The sequence below is a fragment of the Carcharodon carcharias genome, chromosome 25 (genome assembly GCF_017639515.1).
Source record: "Carcharodon carcharias isolate sCarCar2 chromosome 25, sCarCar2.pri, whole genome shotgun sequence".
Taxonomy (NCBI): domain Eukaryota; kingdom Metazoa; phylum Chordata; class Chondrichthyes; order Lamniformes; family Lamnidae; genus Carcharodon; species Carcharodon carcharias.
This window is the reverse complement of record NC_054491.1, coordinates 5,214,144-5,232,330: the sequence shown is the minus strand read 5'-3', so window position 1 is coordinate 5,232,330 and position 18,187 is coordinate 5,214,144. Positions and strand designations below refer to the sequence as shown.

The window sequence follows — 18,187 nt, the reverse complement described above, 5'->3', positions numbered from 1 at the left end:
TGGAAGGCAAGGTTGCTGCAGTCCAGAGAGGTGTCTGCACATCCACCGAAGTTCCATCAGAGGATTGGAGGTAGCTAGGAAGAAAGATTTGCAGCTACTGCCTTCCACAACCTCAGGTCGTCTTAAAATGCTATACAGCCAATTAAGTATCTTAAAATCTAATCACTGTTGTAATATAGGAAATGGTAGAAATATAGGAAGTCTAGAACAGCTTCGCTGTGACATGTTCCCCACAATAATGTGAACACATAAAAAGGACAGGCAATATTTTAAAAATAATTGAACTTTTATTCAATGCAGCAGTGCAAAAACAGTTAAACTAAAGGCAGATGTAGATGCAACCAAAACCCAGTAAACTCCTATCAATAAGAAACAATTATTAAAGCCTGAACAATTTCAAAACCAGCAGACATATTTGACAAGGTGCACACTCGCCCATCTTCAGCTCTGTTGAACTCAGCAGCTGCAATAATGAAGGTGGCTGAGGAAAAGAGGACCAACAGCAGTTAACTTTGAGGCAGTCAAACAAAAAAGGATGTAGAATTGTCCATTTATAACAGGTTACGCAGTCTGAAGCGTGCCATTGGGACCAATAGGGGAGCAGAAGTAGGTAGACTCTGCATGCAAAGGGGCACCTTCAAAAAGAGGAGTTTGTTCAAAGAAAATGGATAGTAAATGGGTTTCAGCTGGAGGTTCCTCAGCAATCAAGGGAATGCTCCACACTACTTCCAGGCAGAAGTTGTCCAGCTTCCAACTAGCTGAATATGGTCCACCGGAGAAAAGTCATCTGGCAGTTGATGGACGCATTCACATATACTCTCCTTTCCAATGGTCCCCAATAGGTCCATCTCAAAGCTTGGGCTATATCTTCCATCTCAGGTTCCTCAGTAGTGGCTGGAGCTTCACAGCTGTCAGCATAAGGGGAGTAGGCTAGGTTTGGGTACAGCAGGAACTGCTGAGGCAGAGCTACAGTCAAACATCTCCTCCACCTCAGCTCCCTCACTGGAGTTAGGTTAGGAATGTCTTTCATTCCTCTGGGGTGCTCAGCCTCCTTCTAGTTTCCCCCCCCACCATTCCCCTCTTCCTACTGCTCAATCACTGCCTTGGTGCCCTCATGTCTGAATAAGCTAGAATAAAAGGCTACATTGATGTAGAATGCTCACCCCTCAGATTACATAGTCAGCTTTACAATCAGTACACAATATGGAAAAAAGCAATTTGACCCAGTGTTGATGTTCTTGGTGACACTCCACATCGTCCAATAGGGTATGAAGGTCCACATTTGAGACCGTTGCTTGAAATCATCCTGTGACATTTCTGTGGATAAGAGGATGTTTAAGAAGCGAAGATTACTTCATACAGCCTCTTAGAGTAAAGCCACAGTTAACATTTTAAAGTTGAATTCATGTGATTTTCAGAAGTTGCAGCTCACTTACCTCCCCAGAGCCACACATCAATCTGAGTTATGATGTCTGTTCTTAGGCTTTTCTAATACCATGTGTTTTGTCGGGGGGGGGGGGGGGGGGGGGGGGGGGGGGGTTAGCCATTGTCTGTGCCATGCAAAGAATGGACTTGCTATATTGAAGATGAATCAACAATCCAGAAAATTGTGGTGTAAATATAATACAATATAAACAGAGCATGCAAATATTCCATTAACAGCATAAGCCATTCCAACAAATTCCAGTTCTGTGTTATTCTCACTCGCCTCCCCTCAACTTTATCTCCATTATAAATGATCACTAGGAAACTACAAAGTATCTTTGCATGATAACTGCCACAATTCATAAATTATTTCATGTTTACAATGCACTCAATATTTTGTCATAAATTGGATAACAAATTATTCCATATTTACCAATTAATCTGAAATCAACTAATTCCTAATTTTTATTGTACTTTAAGCAACAAACAGAATCAAACCTGTAACACGTTCACTTCTTACAACTGCAGCCACATGCAACCTAAACTACAACTGAAAAATTTTGTAAAACTAGGAATCTAACACATGTATTATTTTACAAAACTGCTATCACTTAAAATACCCTTGAGTGCATTGCATTGATTTGGCCTCACTGGGCTCAAGTAGGGTATTTTTAACCACACAATTCAGAACAAGACTCATTTTACTGATATGAAGTGTTAAAGCTATATGTGTTCCTGTGATAAGATTGCAAAGAATTATAAAGTTTAGGCTAATGTTTGCAAGCCAATGGGGGAGTGTTAATACTTTTATTTATGACTTTAAATATATAAACAACACATGAAATGAGTTGAGTGGCAGGATTTTATAACACACAAAATCCTGTTGTAACGATGGAGCAAGATTCAGTTACTTCTGGGAATTAATTTCACAGCACATCATTCCTTCTTGTAGATTCTTTTCCAATGGTTTTATCCAATGAAAGCAAACTCTTTTTTTTAATGGTAAAATCAGTGGGACTAAAATTTGCCACCTAAATATGTACACGTTCATTTTGTATATACTTGCTCATCAGCACTTCCACTGAGTTTGTTAGGTTTTACTTCTGAAGTGCCACATCTGCAATGATGTGAACAAATGGCTTACAATATGTCTTCATTTGAAAGTAAATTCTGGGACTGGTAGTGCACCTTGCTTATACACCAATACAGAAATAAGCCTTGCTGCTATTTTGGTAGTGATGATCTCAGAAGTTAGCTTCCTGCAGAAGGTGTGTTTTCATGCAGGTTTTGTAAGGCCAGGTCAGTCCATTTCATATCTTGTTCATTAATAGATTCAGTCGTTCCTCCATTATCCTGTTCAGGTTCTGGAAGTTCACTCTGCGAAAGGCAAATAAAGAATGGAATTATTAAGACGAATGAGATTATTAAGATGTTCCAACAGGACATCCACAATAATGTGCCCCTCAATGTACTTAATCACCTAAGAGAAGCTAACAAGTAAAGCTTCCTTATGTTTCTAATGGTGCATCATGTGAAGCTTTAATTACCAACTTCTACCTAACAACATTTACTTGCAACAGAGAGGGACATTAACACCATGAAAAGCTGAATAAAGTTCCTGAAAGCACTACACACCCTTTAGATGTTTAGTCCATATGTTTACTGACAGTTTAATGACCCACTCAAATTTCCCAATGAACCATACATAAATGAACCTAATGACACACAGTTAAAAAAAGTAGCACAGATATACAGCCGCACATCAATGAACGATGAGAATTAATGCACCAGTTTCTCTTCCTGCCTCTTGGATATATACGTCAGATATATCTGGTTTTTCTACTGTCTGATATCTGCATATCTATAACTGCAATATTGACTTGAACACATCTTTAAATCTACAGCAGGTTGGATGTTAACGATCTGAAGTCGTTTTTGACCCCTTTCCAAAAAAATGTCCTGCCTGTTTTATTGACATTATGAGCATCATGAAATACAGAAGAAAATAGGTCAGCATTATGACACTGCCTCTCTGAAAAATAAAAATTCTACAAATATTTAGGTCAGAAGAGGAACTGGACATATGATGAATTATTTAAAAATGTTCCTACTTACAAATTTTTGTAACTCTTTCCCCAGGCCTCAAACAGGTACTAATATGGGTGTTTGTAAAATTAAATTTCTTAATCTTAAAATGCAAACTAGGTCACAGTTCAACATTTCTCAAAAATAGAATATTCTTACACTAATATATGTGTGTATCAAAACATTATGCTAAAATGTACAAGGTATGTTCATATAGAGGTAGTCTGAATATACTACAAGATATACCAGTAGCCAAATGAAATATTGCCATGTCGGCTGGTCATTGAGGGCCATATTACAGATCCATTAAAAAAATGTTTTAGCCACCCTTGCTCTTAGTTCTACTAAGTTAAAATAACTCCCTTCCCCAACCCCAGGCCCCTCACATTCCTCCCTCGTGTCATTCTCCTGAAGATGCTGGCTTCCAGTGAAGTACTGTTCCACATTCGACAGTCCTCTGGTACCTCACCAGGGCATCTCCATAGTAAATGTTTATAGGCTATTTATAATTGAAGGTATCACAGTTGAAGCTTACATAAAATTCACCCTGATCTATATAAACCTACACCAAGAACAATCAATAGATAGCAACTGAAGTAGGAACTATGGCTTCGTTTTCTTTAGGCTATTGATGTTGAGTCATAACACTGCTCCAGCCATGAAATGTCCTAGTGTACACAGCTCAGTTCTACAATACATTTTATTTTCCAAAATTATTTTAGTGGTTGAAAACATTTGTTTCTCGTAGAATTTTGGAACTATAGCTAGAGAACAAAATTCTAACATTCAATATGCTGGGCCATCATCCTGTACCGTGTACTTACAGTGCTCTAATTGCAACCATATAAAAATATTTCTGGAATCAGTGCAAGAACCAGGTAGGTCTATTTGAATCACTAGAGTAGGAGGCAGTCCTACACCTTGTTTTCATTTTGCCACATCTGTATGCCTTATATTAAAAGTTGCTGCACTCCAAAAGTAATTATGATGCACCTTCTGGCATTTATTCACATTTTAAGGTTCAATAAAAATGCAAATATTTATTTATATGAATTTTGTACATACTAGAGGTATTTCCACATCTTCATATGGCAGTTTGTCCTCACGCCATGCATCATCTATAAGGTCCAGAATTCTGCCATCTCTTTGTACTTCACTGTCCATTGATCCTCTCTGTTGGCACTGCAGACTTTACACACAGTCCAGAAAAGTTAGTAAACATAGAGAACGTGCATCTGCATCTATTACTCTCCCTCCCATAACTAATTTTTGGTGCTGAAAAATGCTAATTCTTTGACTGAAAAATATTCAAAAGGAAATAAGTTTGTCCAATCTGATGTTTTTTGCCAGCCGTGACATAGTTGGTAGCACTCTTGCTTGTGAGTTATAAGGTTGTGACCCACTCCGGGTCCGCAGCACAAAAACCTGGATTGAAAATCTAGTTCATTTGCACTGTGGGAACTGCTGTCATCTGGACGAGGTGTTAAACCAATCCCACCTGCCCTATCAGGTGGGTGTAAAAGATCCCCTAGCACTATTTTGAAGAGTAGCAGGGGAGTGCCCCCAGCATCCCACTCAACGCTTATTCCTCAAACAACACCACAAAAAACAGATTATTTAGCCATTATCACGTTGCTGCCTGTGGGAACTTGCTGTGCACAAATAAGTGACTAAACTTCAAAAGTACTTACTGGCTAGAAAGCACATTGCAACATCCTGAGGTTGGGAAAGGTGCTATATATATATATATGCAATTTATTTTTTACATTTATTTAACAATAAACCGTTGTAGCTGTAATTCATTTCCCTCAGTATGTGCACCAGCACATTTCTTTTTCAGTTAGCTCAATGGAACGGGTAGGATGTGTTGAGATCTAATTCTAGTGGCATTGCATGGCAAACAGAAGATTTGTCAGAGGAAGACTAGATCAGAGCTCAATGCACCTGCACCACTATTTTGCGAGCAACGACACCTCTCCATTTAGACACAAGACCCATAATCTTGATTCCCAGTTATCTAATTCCCTTAAAAAAAACTTCAATTTATTTTGTAACTATAGCCTTTGCGGTGTGTTCACAACTTGAATTCCAAGATTATGTCACCTTTTCCTAAATTCCCATGTCAAGGCAGTTATTCCCTATTAATTATTTTCACTTTGAACACCTCATTCATATCATCAGGATTAGAACCACATTTATTCAAGTTTCATCTAAACTCATTTCCTTAACCTCAGATTTTTGTCGTTTTATTCTTCTATGGGACATGGGCGTCACTGGCATGGCCGGCATTTGTTGCTGACCCCTTCCTACCCACCCCCAAAAGTCCAGCATGCCCATTTTTTACATAGTATCGCAGACTCGGTACTGTTTGATCTTCTTCAGTTTGCATCAGCCTTTTTGATGAGCCAAATCCTTCAAGCCCTTTTTAAATATAAATCTGGTCATGATCGCAGTTGCTGTCTGTGGGAGCTTCCTGTGCATCAATTGACACAGCGACAACACCTATACCTATACCTCCGCTGGCTGTGAAGCTCCTGGCCGCTATGTAAATGCAAGTCTTTGTATTTCCCCCCCCCCCCCCCCTCCAATCCCCTCCCCCCTCCAGCTGCCAGTTTGTGCTCCAAATGCGCGACCTCACATGTCGCCAGGGGTGAAACTGAGTGAGTGAATCCGGCTGGAGAGAAACAGGCTCATTATTTATCAATCAAAATCACCGCCTTTGGCTCTCAGGACAGGACAGCGACACTCGGCTCCTGTTTGGGTTTGAGCGGGGGGGAGGGGAGGGGGGGGGGGGAGAGCCGCTGTGGCCTCAGACAACAGCCGAGCTCCCGACCCCCAAAACCCGCTTCACCCGCTCCCTCAGGGGAGGAGGGGAGGGGGGGGGGGAGGGGGGGGGGGGGGGGGGGGTAAGACCACTCACCTCGATCAGTCCCCGTGATAAACGGTCCGGCCTCTTCCCTCCTCTCCAGATCCCGTCCCTCCGATAAACGGTCCGGTCTCTTCCCCACCCCACGATCTGTTCCCCCCGATAAAACGGTCCGGCCTCTTTCCCCCCCCCCCACATCCGGTCCCCCTCCCCCCGATAAACGGTCCGTCCGTTCCCCTCCCCCCCCCCTTCCTCCTCCCCAGATCCGGTCCCCCCGATAAAACGGTCCGGCCTCTTTTCCCCCCCCCACCCCCCACATCCGGTCCCCCTCCCCCCGATAAACGGTCCGTCCGTTTCCCTCCCCCCCCCTCCTCAGATCCGGTCCCCCCGATAAAACGGTCCGGCCTTTCCCCCCCCCCCCCCCACCCCCCACATCCGGTCCCCCTCCCCCCGATAAACGGTCCGTCCGTTCCCCCTCCCCTCCTCCCCAGATCCGGTCCCCCCGATAAAACGGTCCGGCCTTTCCCCCCCCCCCCCCCACCCCCCACATCCGGTCCCCCTCCCCCCCGATAAACGGTCCGTCCGTTCCCCCTCCCCTCCTCCCCAGATCCGGTCCCCCCGATAAAACGGTCCGGCCTTTCCCCCCCCCCCCCCACCCCCCACATCCGGTCCCCCTCCCCCCGATAAACGGTCCGTCCGTTCCCCCTCCCCTCCTCCCCAGATCCGGTCCCCCCGATAAAACGGTCCGGCCTCTTCCCCCCCCCCCCCCCCCCCCCACCCCCCCCCCACATCCGGTCCCCCTCCCCCCGATAAACGGTCCGGCCACAACCAGCGAGTAATTGGTGAGGAGATGAGTTTGTTTGAATTCAGACGGAAGGTCAGAGTTCCTCCCCGTACGGACCTCCTGCCCGAACTGTTGAGTATTTCCAGCATTTTCCGTCTTTATTTCAGAGTTCCGGAGACGAGGGTATTTTTTTCTTTTGGATTATATTTCGTTTTTTGTTTCTCCCGCCAACTCCTCGGCTCCAACCGTTTTTCTGACTCTCTCTCCCTCACCGACTTCATTTTCTTACCTCCTCCCCCCCCACCCCCACCCGCAACCTTCCTCTCTCCAGCATTATTGCGGGTTTTTTTTTTTCCCGTGCCGATAAATAATTGCCAAGTTTGGCCCAGTCCCTGTAAAAGAGTCGACCTTTCCCCTTCAGCAAAAAGATAGAAGCAAAAAAAAAAAAACTGCGGATGCTGGAAATCCAAAACAAAAATAAAAAAATACCTGGAAAAACTCAGCAGGTCTGGCAGCATCGGCGGAGAGGAACAAAGTTTAAAGTTTTCTTTTTATATTAAAAGCAAAAAAAAAAACTGCGGATGCTGGAAATCGAAAACAGAAACAAAAATACCTGGAAAAACTCAGCAGGTCAGGCAGCATCGGCGGAGAGGAACACAGTTAACGTTTCGAGTCCGTATGACTCTTCAACAGAACTAAGGAAAAATAGAAAAGAGGTGAAATATAAGTTTGTTTAAGGTGGGGGTGGGGTGGGGTGGGGTGGGGGGGGGGTGGGTGGGTTAGGTAGGGTAGAGCTGGATAGAGGGCCAGTGATAGGTGGAGATAACCAAAAGATGTCACAGACAAAAGGACAAAGAGGTGTTGAAGGTGGTGATATTATCTAAGGAATGTGCTAATTAAGGGTAGAAAGCAGGACAAGCAAGGTACAGATAGAAACAAAAAAACTGCGCATGCTGGAAATCCAAAACAAAAACAAAAACAGAATTACCTGGAAAAACTCAGCAGGTCTGGCAGCATCGGCGGAGAAGAAAGGAGTTGACGTTTCGAGTCCTCATGACCCTTCGACAGAACTAGTTCTGTCGAAGGGTCATGAGGACTCGAAACGTCAACTCTTCTTCTCCGCCGATGCTGCCAGACCTAGTTAGTTTTTCCAGGTAATTCTGTTTTTGTTTATGTTAAGGTACAGATAGTCTTAGTGGTGGTGGGGTGGGATCGAAATAGGCTAAAAGGTAGAGATAAAGCAATGGATGGAAATACATTTAAAAAGAATGGAAATAGGTGGGAAAAGAAAAATCTATATAAATTATTGGAAAAAAAAAGGGGGATCAGAAATTGGTGGGGGGGAGGGGGGGTGATAGTGGTGGAGAAGAGAGTTCATGATCTAAAATTGTTGAATTCAATATTCAGTCCGGAAGGCTGTAGAGTGCCTAGTTGGACGTGTTTGGGGCTCCCAGGGTTGGTGAGTAGCTGGAGTTTGCTGGAACTTGCAGGAAGAAGGTGGGCAGAAGGTTTAATTTGAATTTCTCCCTCGGAAGCTGTTATAGTGGTTGCTTTTTGTGTAGAATTTGATTTCCTGCAGAGCCACCACACTGCCAAAAAACAAAAAAATGCTTACTTACTTTACTTTTCAGGTGATACGTGTTCATAATTATTGACATCTCTAAGGGTCGAGATGTTCAAATTTTATCTAGAAATGAGCCTGAATGAAAAGTGACTGAAAATTCCCCCATCAGTTTTGTCAAAGCTTCCAGTATCACTCTTAAAAGTGTTATGTCCAGAGACTGAGAACGCTGGTGTTTCCAGGTCTATACAGGACCTCATGCTAGACAGGAGGAGCAAGTGGCAGTTTTCATTGCAAAATGCTGCCTTAACCTCAACGATTTTCACTAATTCGTCTGCCTAAATTTCAGGTTTTGCTGTAGAAATAGGGAATCCAATGCCTGTTAGTCAATGTAGTATATGTGGTAATATTTATTGTCGGAATTGCCAGTATGTGTTCCTCTGTCAATGATTGCAGCTGACAGCTATGGGACAATGAAATAAATCACACTGCAAATATTGGAAATTTGCAACAAAGAGAAAATACTGGAAATATACAGGTCTTTCAACATTTAAAAAGATTAAAGACAATTTAATATTTGAGATGTGGATCCTTTAGATTGGGGATAGGTTTGCAAATATGTTTCTGGATGCAAAGAAGGAAGCAATAGAAAGTGAAAAATCCAGTTTCTTGGAGTGAAGAACATCTTAACTTTTTTGTAGCAGTGATTTAACAGGTGAGGATTGAATGAACATTTTTTCTAGAGTACTTGGAAAGACAGAATGCAACTGAAGAAAGAGATTTACACTTACAGTGCCTTTCACAAACTCAGGACATCTCAACTTCAATGACCCTTTCCAATGCACCTTCACATTCTCAGCAAAAGGGCTTTTACATAAACAGGCATTTATGAACCAAAACATAACCGTATGCACGTTTCTAATGGGATATAAAGCAAACAATCTACAGCTTATCCTCTTAAGTTGTACTGGATGAAGTATGGATTGCCCACCTTATTCGGAACTTTCCATATGATGGAAAAACAATATGCTGCCATGGTTAATGTTGCAGGCTAATTTTTTTTATATAAGAAAGAGGCAAGGTAAATTGTATTAAGCTTGCCAATGCAGTACATAAATTTCATTGGTACCTAATGTTGTTTTGAGTCCAGCTTAACAAATTATTTAAAAATCAATAGTATTTATCAAGAGGCCTTTAATGTTTTTTATTTAATCTCACACCTTGCAATTAGGGAATCCTGTTTTGCTGGAATGGGTGAGAAATGCTTTTGGCCTATATGAACTCGAGAAGAGCAGCAGCTTTTTGCAAGATGCCAGAATAGACCTTTCCAGTCACAAGTATGAATTTTGATAAACTATCAGCTGTTGGAGCAGAATGATCATTGATGGGATAACCACCACAGATAGCTATTGTTTCTGCCTTGCTGTAGAAAACATCTTAACATTATCTGAAGAATTAAATTGGTCGTAATCAGGGTCAGCCTTCAAGTCATTAATACTATGAAAGGCTGACTATATTTTCTGAAGGCAGCTGCTTTTTTTTTTGAAGGCAGATCCTGTCCTCATAACATATACAAAGAAAACAGACATTTCTTCTAGGAAGTAGTTAGCTGAGACCAATTTGAAATTGATTTGTAATGTTTCAAGAAAGCATGGTGCATTTTTATAAAATTACAATCATGCGCTCCCATGGACAGACTGAATAAGCCCCTGAATAAGTAGCTGTTAACAGAAACTAGCTTAATTTTGTGATTAATTTGTAATGCTTTCAAACAGCATTAAATGTTTTATCTCTAAACACACAAGAAAACAACACATGAAGCTGGAATCATTTCCCCATGACAATTAATAGAACTAGTTTAAATTTGCCAACTTTTGCCTAACTAAAAGTTGAATCGAAAACTAAAAGAGAAATGTCATTACTTGAAATGAGATTGATCTCTAGTCTGATGGAATGTCAATAGGTCAAATATGAGAGAAGAATGCAAGGGGTTAACATTTCTGTACCACGGTGATCCCGCAGTTGGCTTTTGTTTTGTGTGCTTGCCACAATGGAACCTTGTGTTTGTCAATGACGTTGGCTTAACTGAGGAATTTGCTGTGTTTTTCGGAGGGTAGGTGGGTGGGAGGCAGGGTAGGGGTTAGACAGAGCCATTGCTCCCTTTTGATATCCTATGTTCAACAGTTGAGTGTCATAAGAACACAAGAAATAGGAGCAGGAGTAGACCATATGGCTCATCAAGCCTGCTTCGCCATTCAATACGATCATGGCTGTTCTTGGGCATCAACTCCATTTCCTGCCTGCTCCCCTTATCCCTTAATTCCTTTAGAGACCAAAAATTCATCTATCCCAGCCTTAAAATGTATTCAATGATGAAGCATCTACAACCCTCTGTGGGAGCAAATTCCAGAGGTTCACAACCATTTGAATGAAGTAATTTCTCCTTATTTCAGTCCTTAGGAAATCTCTGAATGACTGGATCTGAAATTACCATCTTATACTTTTTCGAAATGCCAAATGGAAATTGTAAGAGCAATATGTAACATTAAGAAGCTCATGCAGATCACATTTCCAGATCCAAGCTCTTAATTTGAATGTTCAGTGAAACTAGAATGTGAAGAAGCATTGGTTCAGACAATCATTTGTGCAAAAACTATTTTACTGCTGACAAGCTAAAATTCCTCTTCTACGAGCAGCCAGTCTTTGTGGAAACAGCATGCATCAAGGTGTACAGTGAATTAACATTGATCAGCCATTTAAAACATGTTGAGATTAATGAAGCATTCTCTTTAATGGAGATGGGATTGACCAATTTTAAGAATATAGTGAGTACTTTGACTTTCAAGCATTTCTGTCTTGAAAAATCATGAATAAAGATGAATTATTGAGTCATTGGAAAATAAAAAGCAGATTGTTCTAACTTGGTGACTCCTCTGGCATTAATTCTCCTCACCTTTGTGCCTTGGCTAAGTGTTTGGTTGAATATGTTATAGCTAAACCTTTGGGTTGTGGTGATCTTGTGAAGAAGTTTCCAGCAAGAGCACTATAGAAATGTTAGCATAATCAGCCACTCAGCTTCCCTTGACTGTACCCATGCTAGATTCCCCAGCCCATTCTCTTTACTCTTGATTTTTAAAATCTGCGTTACCCCAGATGGATCTTCAACCCCTGATCTTTAGCTCCATAAATTGCTGATTTATCCATTAGGCAATTAAAATTAATCAAATTTTCATTTTGATTGTAATCAGTTCTGAACCAAATTAATAATAGTTAAAGTTGAACAAATCTACATAATCAATAAAATATATGTACCTTAGGCATTGTGAGCAGTTATTGTTTTCTATCTTGTTTTTATTGTATTTGTTGGTTGGCTCTAATAACCTTAGCAAGCAGTGCATGAACGTTTCAATAAATGTGGACAAATGTTTCCTGGATTCAAATAAAATCTTGAGAGACTTGCAGGAAATCAATGAGTCTTGGTGGATTTTGTTAAAATGGTGCATTTCTATTAGGGAAAAATGTTGGATGCATCTTTTCAGTATTGGGAAATAAGTGATATGTTTGTCACAACACTACTACAGATAAATGATGACAATATATTTTAGCAAAATTTGTAAACAAAAAGCTTTAGCAACACCTTCATAATGTTCTCTATAATTGATGATAAAAGACCATAAGACATGGGAACAGAAATTAGGCCATTTGGCCCATCGAGTCTGCTCCGCCATTCAGTCATGGCTGATAAGTTTCTCAACCCCATTCTCCCGCCTCCTCCCTGTAAACTTTGATCCCCTTACCAATCAAAAACTTTGAATAATGAGATTAAATTCTGTACTGTGATTTATTAGTATTTTTATTACAATCTTCTGATCACCTCACCATTTTGTCCAATATTTTAATTATTTTGCATAATTGTTGATTTTTGGGGCAAAGTTTATCTTGTTCTGGAAGCTCCGCCATTTCAACAGCCCAGCTATAACTGACTTCTTTACGAATACATTGTTTAATGACTAACGAAATTATTTTTTTCTTCCATCGCAGGATTCAAAAAGGTTGAAAAATCGAAGATGCCCCCAAAAAACAAAAAACGCGGTGGATCTGGAAAATCAAGTAATTTTTTTTCAGTGCTTTACCAGTGATTTTGTGTTTGTTGTTGATGGTTTAATCTGGTGGCTTTGTAACCAACAAGTATTGTTTAATGATCTATCGTGATCTGTGGTGATTGGCTCTGATTTGAAAGCATCATCAATCCATAAGTTTCCCTCTTTACATTTTTGAGTTTGTGTTTTAATTTTCTCCCTCCTGTTCTCTTCCATTCCACTCCCCTTCTGAAACCATTAATCCTTTGCTGGAGTATTGCTGCAGGAGTTTTGAGCACTCCCTGGTCCTTCGTCCAGGTGACCATTATATTCCTGAATGACTTGATAGCGGATGACAGCAGGATATTTACCGAGGGGGGGCTTTGCTGGAACCACTCCTATCTGACACTCAAACAGATAGTTAGGGGGTTGGGTGGAGTGCTGCACAAATGTATTCAACAACAACAACTTGCATTTGTGTGCTGTTGTGTGTTCTAAAGCTAAGTGCAGCATCTCTCCCAGAATCCCAAATAACCTGGTCTTTTCCTGACAGCTATTACTGGCTGAATTCACCGAATCATCAGGTTTATTGAACATGGATGGTTTTAGTTAAGAACAAGATTGATGTATGATTTAAGTAAAGATCTTGCTGTATTTGCAGAATGGTGAGGCATGGCTGAATGTGAGCTCGTGGTTGTAATTTTCAATATAGAATGTTCACAATTGGAAGATGAGGGGATACGTGCTGAGTGGTGACCAGGCACATTCATATGGGGTGGGAAAATCAGCAAAAGCCTCTCTGGATCTTCTAGTGACCATAATAGGAAGTATAAATCTGGACGTGTTTTACATTCTATCCTGTGTAGACTTGCTGTCATCTTGTGTCACATCGCATCGTGAGGTTGTCTTGAGTCCCATTCCCCAACACTCTGTGCTCGCTGACCGCCATTGGCTCCTGGTTAAGCAATGTCCCCATTTAATAATTCACATCCTTGTTTTCAAATCTCCCCAAGGCCTTGACCCTTTCTATCTCTGTAATCTCCTCCAACCCCACAATCCTCTGAGGTCTCTGCACTCTGATTTTGGCCTCTTGCACTTCCTTGACTTTAAAAAATTACTGAAGACAAATATAGGTCCCTTACAGTCTGAGATGGGAGAATTTATAATGGAGAACAAGGAAATGGTATAGCATTTGAACAACTACTTTAATTCTGTCTTCACGGAGGAAGGCACAAATAGCTTCTCAGAAATGCTAGGGAACCGAGGCTCTAATGAGAAGGTGGAATTGAAGGAAATTAGTATGACTAAAACAATAGTGCTGGAGAAATTAATGGGACTGAAAGCTGATAAATCCCAAGGGCCTGATAATCTACTTCCCAGGGTACTAAAGGAGGTGGCTCTGGAAATAGTGGATGCGTTGGTTATCATCTTCCAAAATTCTGTAGATACTGGAATAGTCCTGGCAGATTGGAGCGTGGCAAATATAACCCCACTATTTAAAAATGGAGGGAGGGAGAAAACAGTGAATTATAGACTGGTTAGCCTAACATCAGTAGCAGAGAAAATACTAGAGTCTATTATAAAGGATGTGATAACAGGACACTTAGAAAATATCAATGTGATTAGACAAAGTCAGATTGGATTTATGAAAGGGAAATCATGTTTGACAAACCTACTGCAGATTTTTGAGGACGTAACTAGCAGAATAGATAAGGGAGAACCATTGGATGTGGTGTATTTGGATTTTCAGAAAGCATTTGATAAAGTCCCACATCAGAGGTTAGTGTGCAAAATTAAAGCACGTGGGATTGAGGGTAATATATTGGCAAGGATTGAGAAATGGTCAGCAAACAGGAAACAAAGTAGGAATAAATGGGTCTTTTTCAGGATGGCAGGCAGTGACTAGTGGGGTATCACAGGGATCAGTGCTTGGGCCCCAGCTATTCACAATATATATCAATGATTTGGATGAGGGAACCAAACTTAATGTTTCCAAGTTTGCTGATGACGCGAAACTTGGTGGGAATGAGAGTGGTAAGAAGGATATTAAGAGGCTTCCAAGCGATTTAGACAAGTTTAGTGAGTGGGAAATGCAAATGGAAAATGCAGTATAACATGGGTAAATGTGAACTTATCCACTTTGGTAGGAAAAACAGAATGGCAGAGTATTACTTAAATGGTGATAGATTGGGAAATGTTGATGTACAAGCATACAGGTGCAGCAAGCAGTTAAGAAGACAAATGGCATGTTGGCCTTCATTGTCATAGGACTTGAGTACAGGAGCAAGGATGTCTTACTGCAACTGTACAGAGCATTGGTGAGACCATATCTGGAGTATTGTGTGCAGTTTTGGCCTCCTTATCTAAGAAAGCATATACTTGCCTTAGAGGGAGTGCAGCGACGGTTCACCAGCCTGATTCCTGGGATGACAAGATTGTCGCATGAGAGAGATTGGGTTGACGAGGCCTGTATTCATTGGAGTTTAGAAGAATGTGAGGGGATCTCATTGATTCTGACAGGGCTCGACGGATTGGATGTAGGGATGATGTTTCCTCTGTTTGGGGTGTCTAGAACAAGGGGTCATAGTCTCAGGATACAGGGTAGACCATTTAGGAATGAGATGAGGATAAAGTTCTTCACTCAAAAGGTGGTGAACCTGTTGAATTCTCTAACACAGAAGGCTGTGAAGGCCAAGTCACTGAATATATTTAAGAAGGAATTAGATTTCTAGACTGTAATGGCGTCATGGGAAGGGAGTGGGTGTTTGATGTTGAGATAGAGGATCAGTCATGATCATGTTGAATGGCGGAGCAGGCTCAAGGGGCCGAATGGCCTACTCCTCCTGTTTGCTATGTTTTTAATTAATCTGCCACTGGTGGCCACGCCTTCAGTTGTCTAGGCCTTAAACTCTAGAATTCCCTTCCTAAATCTCTAGCTGTCAGAGGAAAGAGAGGCTTAAAACCTACATCTTTGACCAAGATTTTGGACACCTGCCTTGTTCTCCTTGGAGAAGAGGAGTTTGATGGGAGATTTGTAAGAGGTGTGCAAGGTTATGACAGGTTTGGATAAGGTAGACAAACTGTTCCCATTAGCTGATGGTAAAAGAACTGTGGGACACAGATTTACGTTTTTGACAAGAGATGTCGGGAGAAGAGATGATAAATTATTTCAAAGGGAAATTGGATGAGCATTTGAAGGAAATAAACTTGCTGGGATATGGGGATATAGCTGAGGAATGGAACTGACTGGTCCTAGAAAGCTGGCTTGGACTCAATGGGCTGAATGGCCTCCTTCTGTGCTGTAAGTGACTCCTGAACTGATATTATGAGCTCACTGAAAAATTTACCTCACTTTAAATTGTTATTGAATCATAGAATGGTTAGAGTACAGAAGAAGGCCATTCAGCCCATTATGTCTGTGCCAGCCCTCTGCAAAAGCTACTCTCTGGTCCTGTCCCTATGGCCCTGAGAATTTTCTCTTCTGAATCTTATCCGATTTCCTTTTGCATGTCCCAATTGTATCTGGCTCCATTATACACTCAGACAGTACATACTTCTCAGGAAGTTACCTACATATTTACCCTTCTATCTGTGTCTCTGAACTTAATTTGGTTGAACAGTTAATTTTCATTGGTCCAAGATCTTTAGGCAAGCTGGTGACAAAGTCATCAACAGCCAAATGGATGGTTGGATATATTCTACACTGCTGCCATTTGTATGAAAGAAGCTCAGTGGGAAGGTTAAGTGTCATTCCATTTACTATTTGACATCTTCCTTGGCATCTCTCAATCAAGTATATGTTTCACATGGCACAATGCTCACATATTTCGCAGGAGAATGGGATTAATTGGACAGATCTACCCAAGAGCCTAGAAAGGCACAATGGGCCAAATGGTCTTCTGTGCTGTATTATTCTATGATATTAGTATTTTACTTTAACTGCCGCAAATCACCACACTATTGGCAGATTGATCCTGACAGCTGGTGGTATGGATCCTCCCTAATCCTCACACATTTGTGCTACTTTATGTGCTCCAACAGTGTGTGGGAGAAACAAAATTAAGAAGAAAGATCATTAGCCCAGTAGCTCCTATATCTTGAATTATATTACTCATTCTTGGAATGCAGGGTTTATCTTATGAAGAAAGGTTGAATAGGTTTGGGCTATACCCATTGGAGTTTAAAAGAATGAGGAGTGATCGTATTGACACATATAAGATCCTGACGTGACTTAATAGGGTGGATAATGGAAGGATATTTCTTCATGTGGGGAACACTAGAGCTGGAGGACATAGTTTAAGAATAAGTGGTCTCCCTTTGAAAATGGAGATGAGAATTTTTTTTTCTCTTCGGGTTATTAGTATGTGGAATTCTCTTCCCCAGAAAGCAGTGGATCATTAAATTTATTCAAGGCTCAGTTACACATATCTTGATGGACGTCAAGGGGTTATGGGGGCAGACAGGAAAGCGGAGTTGAGACCACAAACAGAACAGCCATGATCTTATTAAATGGCAGCACAAGTTTGAAGCACCAAATGGCCCATTCCTGTTCCTAAGTCCTATGTTCCTTTTTGTATCTCAACAATTCCAACTGATCCTTTCCACAAGCTCTCCAGATCAAAACATCATAGGAAATAAGAGCAGGACTAAGCCATTTGGCCCACCATTTGATAAGATCAATGTTGATCTAATTGTGGCCTTAACTCCACTTTTGCGCTTGTCCTCCATAACCCTTAACTCAGTTGTCGATCAAAAATCTGTCTATGACTCAACCTTGAATATATTCAATGACTCACCCTCCACTGCTCTCTGTGGAAGAGAATTCCAAAGACTGATAATCCTCTGAGTGAAAAATTTTCTCCTAATTTCAATCTTAAATAGAAGACTCCTTACTTTTAAGCTGTGTCCTCTACTTCTAGATTCCCCTTAAGAGGAAACGTCCTCACAGCATCTACCCTGTAAAGCCCCTTCAGAATATTATACTCTTCCATAAGGTCACTCTCATTCTTCTAAACTCCAGTGAGTATAGCCGCAACCTTTCCTCATAAACTAACCTCTTCTTCCCAGGAATCAGCTTACTGAACTTTCTCTGAACTGCTTCCAATGCAAGTATATCCTTCCTTAAGTAAGGAGACCAAAGCTGTACACAGTACACCAAGTGTAGTCTCATCAATTTTTCGTACAGCTGTAGCAAGACTTCCCTATTTTTATACTCCACCGCCCTTGCAATAAAGGCAAAGGTTATATTTGCCTGCCCAATTACATGCTATACCTGCATGGTAACTTTTTGTGATTAATGTACAAGGACACCAGATCATTCTGTATTGTAGCATTCTGCAATCTCTCTCCATTTAAATAATATTCTGCCTTTCTATTCTTACCAAAGT

At 41.1% G+C, this 18,187-nt stretch overlaps 2 protein-coding genes across 4 annotated transcripts in view; one reads left to right on the top strand and one right to left on the bottom strand.

Moving 5' to 3' along the window:
- Positions 1–267: 267 nt before the first annotated feature.
- On the bottom strand, positions 268–7,402 carry anapc13 (anaphase promoting complex subunit 13). Of its 3 annotated transcripts, XR_005941379.1 has the most exons (4): positions 7,278–7,402; positions 4,576–4,699; positions 1,437–2,802; positions 268–1,317 (listed from the first exon to the last, which is right to left on the bottom strand). XR_005941379.1 is itself a non-coding variant. In XM_041174310.1 (3 exons), the coding sequence occupies exons 1-3, from the start codon at positions 7,307–7,309 to the stop codon at positions 2,677–2,679; spliced, it is 282 nt and encodes a 93-aa protein (XP_041030244.1). In that variant the 5' UTR covers positions 7,310–7,402; the 3' UTR covers positions 268–2,676. The 3 variants fall into 3 exon arrangements, 2 of the variants coding, with proteins under 2 accessions (XP_041030244.1, XP_041030245.1); XM_041174310.1 differs by having other exon boundaries at positions 268–2,802; XM_041174311.1 differs by lacking the exon at positions 7,278–7,402 and adding an exon at positions 6,431–6,540 and having other exon boundaries at positions 268–2,802.
- The window catches only part of thyn1 (thymocyte nuclear protein 1), a 34,689-nt gene continuing 23,673 nt past the window's right edge, over positions 7,172–18,187 (top strand). The window contains exons 1-2 of the mRNA XM_041174309.1: positions 7,172–7,218; positions 12,763–12,831. Of these exons, the coding sequence (XP_041030243.1) occupies positions 12,789–12,831 (43 nt within the window). The 5' untranslated portion in view covers positions 7,172–7,218; positions 12,763–12,788. The remainder of the gene's footprint in view (positions 7,219–12,762; positions 12,832–18,187) is intronic.